A 14,091-nucleotide genomic window follows, 5' to 3' on the forward strand; every position below is an offset into this window, starting at 1 on the left:
CGATGACGCACTTTCATATCATATTATATCTTCCAGCATCAAAAACTAAGCAGAGCGTTCACGTATCACTAACATGAAACACCCAAGAAGCGAGAATTGCATGGTGACACTCCAAAGATTGTTTTGAAGATAAATTCACCTGCCTGGGTCCTGTTCCCTCCTTGACTGCTGAACTGACCTAAGTGTGTGCAGATGCAGATCTCAGCCCAGCTTGATCAGAGAGACAGTACTGATCATGCCTCACAGAGAGGTGTAACATACTGTATGAGTGACACATGTCTTGTTCACCTCAGATTGGTGAGGAATGTTGACTGAAAGCTTTAAACATACTGTAGCTTTACGGTTCTTTCAAAGGTGGATGGATGACTCTATGTGGACACAAACTAGATGGGACATATTATTATTGGAACCTATTAGAAAGTATAACAGTGGGACACAGAAAGTGGGACACATAAAGTGGGAGGGCAGAGAGAATGAATATCTTAATCTTGTGTTTCCCTGTTTTGAGTAACCCGAGGATGCCCTTCGGTCTGATGTTCAGTACGATGGGTCAAATTCCTCATTTCCCATTGTTCGATGTGATGATGAAAGAGGTGCCAGAGCTTCAAACTCAGGGTTTCTGGATAATATAACATGATCTCTAGTAGCACATTCAGCAGATACAGAGGGAACAGAGAAAATAAGAGGGAAAGGGAGTGAGAGGGACAGTCACAGAATGAGAGGGAGATGGTGAATGAGGGATCCAGTGGTGGCAAAAGCACCCAATTGTCCTACTTGAGTAAAAGTAAAGATGCCTTAATAGAAAAATGACTGAAGTGAAAGTCAGTAAAATAAAATACTACTTGAGTAAAAGTCTAAAAATAGACTTAATTATCGAAAGTAAAAGCAAACCAGATGGCGCCATTTTCTTGTTTTTTTATATTTATGGATAGCCAGAGGCACACTCCAGCACAATTTACAAACGACGCATATGTGTTTAGTATGTCTGCCAGACCAGAGGCAGTAGGGAAGACCAGGGATGTTCTCTTGATTAGTGTGTGAATTGGACCATTTTCCTTTCCTGCTAAGCATTCAAAATGTAACGAGTACTTTTGGGTGTCAGGGAAAATGTATGGCGTTAAAAGTACATTATTTTCTTTAGTAATGTAGTGAAGTAAAAGTAGTCAATAATATGAATGGTAAAGTAAAGTACAGATACCCCCAAGTAGTACTTTAAAGTATTTTTACTTAAGTATCTTACACCACTGGGTTCTATTGTGTGAGTGGAGGCAGGGTTCTCCCCAAAGGCGCTGTGCCACCTTGTGGACTGGCTGCACCACTATGTAAAAAAAATAGTAATAATATATATATATATATATAGTACCAGTCAAAAGTTTGGACACACCTGCTCACTCCAGAGTTTTTATTTATTTTTACTATTTTCTACATTGTAGAATAATAATAGTGAAGACATCAAAACTGTGAAATAACACATATGGAATCATGTAGTAACCAAAAAAGTGTTAAACAAATCAAAATATATTTTATATTTGAGATTCTTCAAATAGCCACCCTTTGCCTTGATGACAGCTTTGCACACTCTTGGCATTCTCTCAACCAGCTTCACCTGGAATGCTTTTCCAACAGTCTTGAAGGAGTTCCCAAATATGCTGAGCACTTGTTGGCTTCTTTTCCTTCACTCTGCCGTCCGACTCATCCCAAAACATCTCAATTGGGTTGAGGTTGGGGGATTGTGGATGCCAGGTCATATGATGCAGCACTCCATTACTCTCCTTCTTGGTAAAATAGCCCTTACACAGCCTGGAGGTGTGTTGGGTCATTTTCCTGTTGAAAAACAAATGATAGTCCCACTAAGCCCAAACCAGATGGGATGGCGTATCGCTGCAGAATGCTGTGGTAGCCATGCTGGTTAAGTGTGCCTTGAATTCTAAATAAATCACAGACAGTGTCACCAGCAAAGCACCCCCACACAATAACACATCCTCCTCCATGCTTTACGGTGAGAAATACACATGCGGAGATCATCCGTTCACACACACCACGTCTCACAAAGACACGGCGGTTGGAACCAAAAATCTCCAATTTGGACTCCAGACCAAAGGACAAATATCCACCGGTCTAATGAGCATTGCTGGTGTTTCTTGTATGTATGTATGTATGTATGTATGTATGTATGTATGTATGTATGTATGTATGTATGTATGTATGTATGTATGTATGTATGTATGTATGTATGTATGTATGTATGTATGTATGTATGTATGTACAGTGGGGAGAAAAAGTATTTAGTCAGCCACCAATTGTGCAAGTTCTCCCACTTAAAAAGATGAGAGAGGCCTGTAATTTTCATCATAGGTACACGTCAACTATGACAGACAAATTGAGGAAAAAAAATCCAGAAAATCCCATTGTAGGATTTTTAATGAATTTGTTTGCAAATTATGGTGGAAAATAAGTATTTGGTCACCTACAAACAAGCAAGATTTCTGGCTCTCACAGACCTGTAACTTCTTCTTTAAGAGGCTCCTCTGTCCTCCACTCGTTACCTGTATTAATGGCACCTGTTTGAACTTGTTATCAGTATAAAAGACACCTGTCCACAACCTCAAACAGTCACACTCCAAACTCCACAATGGCCAAGACCAAAGAGCTGTCAAAGGACACCAAAAACAAAATTGTAGACCTGCACCAGGCTGGGAAGACTCAATCTGCAATAGGTAAGCAGCTTGGTTTGAAGAAATCAACTGTGGGAGCAATTATTATGAAATGGAAGACATACAAGACCACTGATAATCTCCCTCGATCTGGGGCTCCACGCAAGATCTCACCCCGTGGGGTCAAAATGATCACAAGAACGGTGAGCAAAAATCCCAGACCACACGGGGGGACCTAGTGAATGACCTGCAGAGAGCTGGGACCAAAGTAACAAAGCCTACCATCAGTAACACACTACGCCGCCAGGGACTCAAATCCTGCAGTGCGAGACGTGTCCCCCTGCTTAAGCCAATACATGTCCAGGCCCGTCTGAAGTGCATTTGGATGATCCAGAAGAGGATTGGGAGAACGTCATATGGTCAGATGAAACCAAAATAGAACTTTTTGGTAAAAACTCAACTCGTCGTGTTTGGAGGACAAAGAATGCTGAGTTGCATCCAAAGAACACCATACCTACTGTGAAGCATGGGGTTGGAAACATCATGCTTTGGGGCTGTTTTTCTGCAAAGGGACCAGGACGACTGATCCGTGTAAAGGAAAGAATGAATGGGGCCATGTATCGTGAGATTTTGAGTGAAACCCTCCTTCCATCAGCAAGGGCATTGAAGATGAAACGTGGCTGGGTCTTTCAGCATGACAATGATCCCAAACACACCGCCCGGGCAACGAAGGAGTGGCTTCGTAAGAAGCATTTCAAGGTCCTGGAGTGGCCTAGCCAGTCTCCAGATCTCAACCCCATAGAAAATCTTTGGAGGGAGTTGAAAGTCTGTGTTGCCCAGCGACAGCCCCAAAACATCACTGCTCTAGAGGAGATCTGCATGGAGGAATGGGCCAAAATACCAGCAACAGTGTGTGAAAACCTTGTGAAGACTTACAGAAAACATTTGACCTGTGTCATTGACAACAAAGGGTATATATCAAAGTATTGAGAAACTTTTGTTATTGACCAAATACTTATTTTCCACCATCATATGCCAATAAATTCATTAAAAATCCTACAATGTGATTTTCTGGATAATTTTTTCTCATTTTGTCTGTCATAGTTGACGTGTACCTATGATGAAAATTACAGGCCTCTCTCATCTTTTTAAGTGGGAGAACTTGCACAATTGGTGGCTGACTAAATACTTTTTTCCCCCACTGTATGTATGTGTGTATGTATATATATATATATATGTATACACAGTGGGGAGAACAAGTATTTGATACACTGCCGATTTTGCAGGTTTTCCTACTTACAAAGCATGTAGAGGTCTGTAATTTTTATCATAGGTACACTTCAACTGTGAGAGAAGGAATCTAAAACAAAAATCCAGAAAATCACATTGTATGATTTTTAAGTAATTAATTTGCATTTTATTGCATGACATAAGTATTTGATACATCAGAAAAGCAGAACTTAATATTTGGTACAGAAACCTTTGTTTGCAATTACAGAGATCATACGTTTCCTGTAGGTCTTGACCAGGTTTGCACACACTGCAGCAGGGATTTTGGCCCACTCCTCCATACAGACCTTCTCCAGATCCTTCAGGTTTCGGGGCTGTCGCTCCATCTTCAATGCTCTTACTGAGGGAAGGAGGTTGTTGGCCAAGATCTCGCGATACATGGCCCCATCCATCCTCCCCTCAATACGGTGCAGTCGTCCTGTCCCCTAAGTAGGAAAACCTGCAAAATCGGCAGTGTATCAAATACTTGTTCTCCCCACTGTGTCTATGTGTGTGTATATATATATACTATATCTATGTGCGTATGTATATATACTATATATTTATGTGTGTGTGTATATATATACTATATATCTACAGTGGGGAGAACAAGTAGCTAATGCATAGCTTTCAACTGTTCTACATGTTACTGACATAGCTTTCAACTGTTCTACATGTTACTGACATAGCTTTCAACTGTTCTACATGTTACTGACATAGCTTTCAACTGTTCTACATGTTACTGACATAGCTTTCAACTGTTCTACATGTTACTGACATAGCTTTCAACTGTTCTACATGTTACTGACATTGTTATTTATTTCTGAACACAGTATGGAGTCTCTTGTTCTTTGAGCTGCTGTACTGTTGATCTTTGATCTACTAAAGTGTAGCTAATAGGCTGAAAAAAACACCCCGAGTGCCTCTTACAGCATATAGTTAAGATCAATATGACCAGTGCTTGTCAAGGCGTCTGTGAATCCCATGGCACATTTGATCTACTGAACCACATCGGATACCCTTTCAGGCTGATGTGTGAATGTGTACAGAATTTACAATGTTTCATGAGTCTCCTAAATCAAGTGGATAATACCATCTAATTGGTTAAAGCAGCTCCTTTCAGTGCTCATTAATATGAGAGTTAAAATATCACTAAGACTTAAGGTTCACATCACATCAATGCTCTCTGTTGTGTTGTAAATAGCCAATAAGGTTATCAACCAAGCCATCGCAAGTTTACACTGCAGTTTTCTTTTCAGTGTGAAGATTCACAGTGTAAAGTAGGTGAACAAGGACCATGGTTCAGCATCACAAAGTGATCCAGAGTTTATTATCAAAGGAGAGTAGCCTGCAGTTCAAATTCTGGACAGTTAAATACAAATCAGATCCCCACAGCCAGTAGTGTATGGAAAGAAACTCAGTGAAAGCTTGGCAATGACCAATAGTAATGTGGCTGTTTCTTTGCTAATGGCTTGGCATGACTAAACGTGGGCTGGCAGGGAAGCCATTTAGAGAAATGTCACATTGTAAAGTCTCTGTCTCCCACTGTGATGGATGTGTCTATAATGTTTCTTGGAATCTGTTATTTCCATTTAGACTCCAGCTTCTTTTGGCACGTAACAGACCTTTGGCAGACGCTGGAAATGGGAGTGTTGCGTCTCGGTAATTTCTTGTCGTCAGTTGTGAAAAGCATCTGCCATCTCCCTCCCGCTTGTCTCTCAACATCTGAGACAGCATAGGCCTCCCTGGAACCAGAACCAGTTCCCTCTTTAGAAAGACGAGAACTTGAACAGGGACGTTGATTAAATACCTGCTGTGAGAATACATCCGTTTTTGGGTGAAGGATAATTGTAAAAGAGAGTGAAACCCCTTTGGCAATTCCGAAACTTTATCGAGGTTCTATATTGTCATTTTCTTCCTAATCAAATTTTTTCTCTCTTGTTTTTGGTTTCTCTCCCCCCCCCTCCCCCTTCTTCCTCTTTCAATCTCAATCTCTCTCTCTCTCTCTCCCTTCCCCCTCTTTCTCCTCTTCCCTCTCCATCTCTCCCTCTCAATCTTTCTCTCTCTCCCTTCCCTCTCTTTCTCCTCTCCCCTCTCCCTCTCCCTCTCTCTCTCTCTCTCTCTCTCTCTCTCCAGATTGGGTGTAAGGTGACGGTGTTGCTGTTCATCTACTTCCTGGCGACTAACTACTACTGGATCCTGGTAGAGGGCCTGTACCTCCACAGCCTCATCTTCATGGCCTTCCTCTCTGACACCAAGTACCTGTGGGGCTTCACCCTCATCGGATGGGGTGAGTGTGTGTCGTGATTTCCATTTTAATTTCACCTTTATTACTACAGGTTATTTTCATTGAGATTAAAACTATTTAGTTACAGAGACCTTTGTGTGGTGATGTCATCATAGGGCCGCAGCCTTTATGGGATTGGATTGGGTTGGTGTGCATTCTAAAAACGAATTTAGTTTCCAAATCTTTGTTTATTTCATTTCATCAAGAGCTTTGGTAATCATGCTATCAATATTTATAAGGGGACCAAAATACATGTTTGTGATCTAAATGAGATTTTCCTCAGTGTTTACTGTACTAGCAGCCAGTACACATTGATAATGCACTCTGATACCTGGGGTGTTTCTCAATATGCATACTACTGTGCCCCACACTCTCATGCTCAAAGTGTATTCTCCTAGGACGTTCTCTTGAGTACGTTCTTGTGAGGACGAGAGTGTGGAGAACACATAAAACATTACATTTGAGAAGCACTCGCACTCCCCGTACTGTATTACCTCACGCTGCATCTCCCCATTCACTGAACCTTCTTCCAGCCAGGACAATGGCAACAATAGAGACGAAACAAGATATACACCAAGCAATTGTTTTTCTTCATAATTATCAGCTAGATATATGGGAATCGTAATCTAGCTAGCCAGCTAGCTAGTTAAACAGGCATAAATTACCTAAAACTAATATTATGCAAGGTACATTAGATGTCAATTCTTCATGGGTAGCTAGCTAACAATTCTTCATGGCTAGCTAGCTAGCCAGTTAGCCTTATTGACTTACTATGGACTTACCCATTCACTGAACCGTCCTTCTTCTAGCCAGGACGATGGCAATGGAGACAAAACAAGATACACACAAAGCAAACGTTTTACTTCATAACTATCAGCTAGCTATATGTGAATTGTAATAATGTAGCTAACCAGATTGTATAACAGTCAAAAATGACCTAAAACCAATGTTATCCAATGTAGATGTCAATTCTTCGTTGGTAGCTAGCTAACAATTCTTTGTGGCTATCTGGCTAGCTAACAGTAGTAGCTAGCCAATTAGCTCTATTGACTTACTATGGGCTTGTGACCTACGCACACTACAGTGGGAATTGTAGGCAGGTAACCATGCCAAAATTAACACAGCATGTATTTATTAACGTATCAAGATAAAATATTGTAGTCAGGCAACATATGAAATGTGAATAGGCAACATTTCATTCAGAAATCGGAGTGTATTTTCTCTTGCTTCAGCTCAAATATTGATTTCAAGAAAATTGCGTAATTTTTTACGTGGTTGCGTCATTTCTTTGCATACTTTCCATTGAAGCTTGCATCAATGCATGCTTCAAAATACATACAAATGGAGTACGCATTCGAGAAGTGCCCTCCTTTCGCATATTTTGATTTGGACTCATACTCCAACCCTCCCATGCTCCAATTTACGAGCTCGGAGCACGGTAGTATGCATTTTGAGAAACACCCCTGCTCTGTCCAGCACAAACAATCTATCAGCGACAGCAGGCTTTACCAGTAGCTCGCAGCCCACCTATGAGTAGCTCGCCAAACATTTCTGAAAGTTCATGCAATTTTCACATGTTCCACCGCAAACTGTCATTAACAAATCTCACAAGTATCAGACACTGAAAGCTCCCAGCTACTATCTAATCAATGTAACATTGACATTATCCCACCCCTGGTTAGCCACTATTGGCTTAAAAAGCCAAACCTAACACAATATGCCAATTCATTCACCCCCAAAAATGGGGCACTAAGACGTTGAAATTGTGGCCAATATGTAATCCTTACTTTCATGATCCTAGAAACCACTTAACTGTATGACCCAAAAGGAGCCTTCATAGGACACTTCAATGCTGTTCTTAACCCCTTCACCGTCACCGTACAACAAAGCACTGACTCCGCAGGGAGTCAAATCTACCATCACAGTTCAATGCACTGACTCCGCAGGGAGTCAAATCTACCATCACAGTACGACAAAGCACTGACTCCGCAGGGAGTCAAATCTACCATCACCGTACAACAAAGCACTGACTCCGCAGGGAGTCAAATCTACCATCACCGTACAACAAAGCACTGACTCCGCAGGGAGTAAAATCTACCATCAACGTACGACAAAGCACTGACTCCGCAGGGAGTCAAATCTACCATCACCGTACAACAAAGCACTGACTTCACAGGGAGTCAAATCTACCATCACAGTACGACAAAGCACTGACTCCGCAGGGAGTCAAATCTACCATCACCGTACAACAAAGCACTGACTCCGCAGGGAGTCAAATCTACCATCACAGTACGACAAAGCACTGACTCCGCAGGGAGTCAAATCTACCATCACCGTACAACAAAGCACTGACTCCGCAGGGAGTCAAATCTACCATCACCGTACAACAAAGCACTGACTCCGCAGGGAGTCAAATCTACCATCACAGTACGACAAAGCACTGACTCCGCAGGGAGTCAAATCTACCATCACCGTACAACAAAGCACTGACTCCGCAGGGAGTCAAATCTACCATCAACGTACGACAAAGCACTGACTCCGCAGGGAGTCAAATCTACCATCACCGTACAACAAAGCACTGACTCCGCAGGGAGTCAAATCTACTATCACCATACGACAAAGCACTGACTCCGCAGGGAGTCAAATCTACCATCACCGTACGACAAAGCACTGACTCCGCAGGGAGTCAAATCTACCATCAACGTACGACAAAGCACTGACTCCGCAGGGAGTCAAATCTACCATCACCGTACAACAAAGCACTGACTTCACAGGGAGTCAAATCTACCATCACAGTACGACAAAGCACTGACTCCACAGGGAGTCAAATCTACCATCACCGTACAACAATGAACTGACTCCGCAGGGAGTCAAATCTACCATCACCGTACAACAAAGCAAGCTGAGCATAAGCATACATACATTGTACTCATGCCCTGCTTTGTAACAGCACTCCTCATGCCCTGCTTTGTAACAACACCCTGCATATTATTTGTTGGAGCATATTTCCTCCCACTCTTTTTAGACAGTATTTCATAAAATTCTCATTTTGTGAGTCCCGCCACAGGGAGAATAGATTGTTGATCTGACATCCCTGCTATTAGAGTAGTCTCTTCTCACAGCCACTGTATTAGAGTAGTCTCTTCTCACAGCCACTGTATTAGAATAGTCTCTTCTCACAGCCACTGTATTAGAATAGTCTCTTCTCACAGCCACTGTATTAGAATAGTCTCTTCTCACAGCCACTGTATTAGAATAGTCTCTTCTCACAGCCACTGTATTAGAATAGTCTCTTCTCACAGCCACTGTATTAGAATAGTCTCTTCTCACAGCCACTGTATTAGTATAGTCTCTTCTCACAGCCACTGTATTAGTATAGTCTCTTCTCACAGCCACTGTATTAGAATAGTCTCTTCTCACAGCCACTGTATTAGAATAGTCTCTTCTCACAGCCACTGTATTAGTATAGTCTCTTCTCACAGCCACTGTATTAGAATAGTCTCTTCTCACAGCCACTGTATTAGAATAGTCTCTTCTCACAGCCACTGTATTAGAATAGTCTCTTCTCACAGCCACTGTATTAGTATAGTCTCTTCTCACAGCCACTGTATTCCTCACGTTGGAGGAAATCCAAGATGGCAGCATGTCAAGTCGTTTGTCAAGTCGTTTGTTTGTGACTAGTACATTTTAACCTACTAATAATCTATTTATTTATGGTTGCGTAACTTCGTTGTTGCGTAGTGCAAACTATTTTATTTTTGCTGGTGTAAAGATCACGGGTCCTCCTCAACTCGGAACTTCATTACTTGAAGTTTACCGAAGTAACCCTATCTCTGGCTGGCCTGAGTTCCTCGTTAGTCCGCGGAGTGTCTTGTCCGAGCTGCTCCTTGCTCTTCGCCTGGCTGTCAGTGGCAGCTCAACCCGTTCTCTCTATCGCCCTCAACACTCAATCTACTCACACGCGCAAACACTCACATTGACTCACATACACGCTGTCCCTCTCTCCACTTACCTTCGTTGGCCTCTTGTTTTTTGGTCAGAGAAAATGACAATTTACGTGGTATTGCTTTGTGCACTGACTTTATTGAACTCTGGAGAAAACGAACATTGTCGCAGGGTGAGTACATCTGAAAATGTACTCTCGCGTCCATTAGACATTTTGTCTGCAGGAACTCGCTCTTTTTCACTCGGTCCACTCGTCCAAGTGCCGATGCATTTGTGGCATGATGTGAACAGTACGAATTTGTGTCACTACCAAAGTCTAATGGTTTTAAATGACTGTTTTGTATTGTCTGGAAACTCACTTGTAGAATTCGCTTGCAGTAGGTCTCTTAAAAAAGAGAAGCCGTGCAAGGTTATTAAACAGAGGTGCCTAGTTATTCTTCTGTTGCTGATATCAGGTAATGTGCAACCTAACCCTGGCCCTGATATGCAATGTCTCCAAACCCCCTCTGATTTTAAATCAAGATCTGGTTTTGGTATTTTTCATTTAAATGTACGCAGCCTGTTGTCAAAAATTGATGGGGTTAGGATTTGGGCTAAATCAACTGATGCTGATGTAATTGTGTTTTCGGAAACCTGGCTCAGCAAGTCTATTTTTGATAAGGATATTTGTATAAGTGGTTACAATGTTTATCGTGCAGATCGGGTTAAGAAAGGTGGGGGTGTGGCTATATATGTAAAATCTAAATTCCATGTAAGTGTGGCAAAGTCTGAAACTATTTGTAAACAGTTGGAATTTCTTGCTTTGAATATTGAGGTTTCAAAGGGCCTCTCTATAACTGTGATTGGCTGTTATAGACCCCCCTCTGCTCTCGGTGATGCATTTTCTTCTTTGACGCACCTTATGTCTAAACTTCTTTACAGTGAAATGATCTTGATTGGTGATCTCAACTGGTGTTGGTTAAAGCCGGTGTCTGATGATTTAAAAATGTTTTGTAATTCTATGAATCTTACCCAGTTGATTAATTCACCCACTCGCCCAAATCTTAAATGCCCTGATAAATCTACCCTGATTGATTTGATATTGACAAATGTTCCACATAAATATTCTGCGGTTGGTGTTTTTTGTAATGATTTAAGTGACCATTGTGCTGTTGTTGCTGTTAGAAATACTAAGGTTCCAAAGACAAATCCACGTTTTATTCGTAAGAGAAATTTGAAGTGTTTTAATGAGCAGGCTTTCTTTCATGATTTGTTTTATTTTGACTGGAGCAAGATTGAGCTTATCCCTGATGTGGAAACTGCCTGGATATTCTTTCATGATGGTTTTTTCCAAATAGTAAACAAACATGCACCATTCCGCAGGTTCAGGGTTAAAGGGCGGGATAATCCATGGTTTTCTTCTGAGCTGTCTTGTATTATTCACGACCGTAATCTAGCCTGGGCTAAAGCAAGGAAATCTTGTTCTGATGCTGATTGGCTTATTTTTAGGCAGTTAAGAAACAAGTGTTCTTTTCTTCTCAGGAAGGCCAAGTCTGAATATTTTATGTCTGTTACCACTGATAACCTGAATGACCCTAGAAAGTTTTGGAATGCTATTAAGTCTATGTCTGGTAACAGTAATGTTAATGAATTACCGTCATGTGTTTTGAAGGACTCTGTTGCTATATATGACAAAACTGAAATGCTGAATTGTTTCAATGAGCACTTTGTATCATCTGGTAGGCTGTTTGATTCAGTGTCCTCTGTCTCTGTACAACCCTGTGTGGATGAACCAGTGTCCTCTGTCTCTGTACAACCCTGTGTGGATGAACCAGTGAGAGCTGGTCAAACTTTTAGTTTTCTGCCATTCTCAGTGCAGGTGGTACATAAAGCCCTGAAATCTTTAGATCAAAGAAAGCCTGCAGGTCCTGATCTTTTGGATCCCTGCTTTTTAAATCTGGCAGCTGATTTCATAGCTGAACCACTTACATATCTGTTCAATCTAACCCTGGAATGTAATGAAATTCCAAAGATCTGGAAATCAGCATTTGTCCTACCACTTTTAAAAGGGGGAGATCCAACTCTTTTAAATAATTATAGGCCAATCTCAAAGCTGTCACCCCTGGTGAAAATACTTGAAACCCTTGTAAGTGAACAGCTAAAAGAGTTTTTATTTACTAACTCTATTTTATCAATGTATCAATCGGGCTTCAGGAAGAAGCATAGCACAATTACAGCAGCCATGAAGGTTTTAAATGATATCACTGAAGCCCTTGACAAAAAACAGCACTGTGTCTCACTTTTTATTGATCTCTCTAAGGCTTTTGATACAGTTGATCATGCTATACTAAGGCAGAGATTGTTGAGTGTAGGTCTTTCGGAGCATGCAGTTGCATGGTTTGCTAACTATCTGTCTGATAGAACTCAGTGCACTCAATTTGATGGGCTTATGTCTGTTAAATTGTCTGTCCTGAATGGGGTGCCCCAGGGCTCTGTACTTGGTCCTCTCTTATTCACTATTTATATTAATGATTTAGACAAAAATGTCCAAAATGCACAACTTCATTTTTATGCTGATGATACTGTTATTTACTGTTGTGCCTCATCTCTTACAAAAGCTTTCCAGAACTTGCAAACTGCTTTTTATACTGTTCAACATACCTTGTGTCAATTGAAGCTTATCCTCAATACTGACAAAACTAAACTAATGGTGTTTTCTAATGCAAGAAATAGACCTCTGAACCTTTCACCTGTTACTACCTGTCAGGGCAAGGAGATTGAGGTTGTAACCTCATATAAATATCTTGGAATTCTAATTGATGACGGCCTCTCTTTTAAATTGCATATTCAACAACTTACAAAAAAATTGAAGCTGAAATTGGGATTTTATTTTAGGAATAAGGCCTGTTTTTCTTTTGAAGCCAGAAGGAGGCTAGTATCAGCTACATTTATGCCTTTACTAGACTATGGGGATATTTTATATATGAATGCTTCCACTCAGTGTTTGAGATCAATTGACACTCTTTATCATGGTACTTTGAGATTTATTTTAAACTGCAAAACCCTTACGCACCACTGTACTTTGTATACCAGGGTTGGCTGGCCTTCTCTAGTCACTCGTAGGCTCAGTCACTGGTATACTTTTATTTACAAAGCCATTTTGGGTTTACTACCTTTTTATTTGGGCATTTTTATTGTTCAGAAATGTGGTGGGTACTCTCTTCGTTCATTGGACTTTATCCTGCTAACTGTTCCAAATGTTCGAACTGAATTTGGTAAAAGGTCTTTTATGTACTCTGCGCCATCGTCTTGGAACACCTTACAAAATAATTTTAAACTGGAAGAACTTGTCCCGATTGGTGTTTTTAAATCTCTGATGAAGGATTTTGAGGCTGATTCCCTGACCTGTCAATGTCTTTAATTTGCTGTTTTTGATATTGTTATACTCTTGTGAACTCATGAATGGTTTTTACTAGATTACTTGTAGTTTTTCATGTTGTCTGGCTGTAATTTTTTGTAATGACTTGGTGCTGCCTATCTTGGCCAGGACGCTCTTGAAAAAGAGATTTTAATCTCAATGAGCCCTTCCTGGTTAAATAAAGGTTAATAAATAAATAAAATTAGAATAGTCTCTTCTCACAGCCACTGTATTAGAATAGTCTCTTCTCACAGCCACTGTATTAGAATAGTCTCTTCTCACAGCCACTGTATTAGAATAGTCTCTTCTCACAGCCACTGTATTAGAATAGTCTCTTCTCACAGCCACTGTATTAGAATAGTCTCTTCTCACAGCCACTGTATTAGAATAGTCTCTTCTCACAGCCACTGTATTAGAATAGTCTCTTCTCACAGCCACTGTATTAGAATAGTCTCTTCTCACAGCCACTGTATTAGAATAGTCTCTTCTCACAGCCACTGTATTAGAGGCACATTAAGAAAACAATCATCAGTAGCATC

At 40.9% G+C, this 14,091-nt stretch overlaps 1 protein-coding gene across 1 annotated transcript in view; it reads left to right on the forward strand.

Moving 5' to 3' along the window:
- The window catches only part of LOC311128799 (parathyroid hormone 2 receptor-like), a gene marked incomplete at both ends in the record, with an annotated part of 87,037 nt that overhangs the window by 44,754 nt on the left and 28,192 nt on the right, over positions 1-14,091 (forward strand). The window contains one exon of the mRNA XM_084161032.1: positions 6,060-6,213. Within this exon, the coding sequence (XP_084017158.1) occupies positions 6,060-6,213 (154 nt within the window). The remainder of the gene's footprint in view (positions 1-6,059; positions 6,214-14,091) is intronic.

Source organism: Coregonus lavaretus, assembly GCF_964263955.1.
Source record: "Coregonus lavaretus genome assembly, chromosome: 5".
Classification (NCBI taxonomy): domain Eukaryota; kingdom Metazoa; phylum Chordata; class Actinopteri; order Salmoniformes; family Salmonidae; genus Coregonus; species Coregonus lavaretus.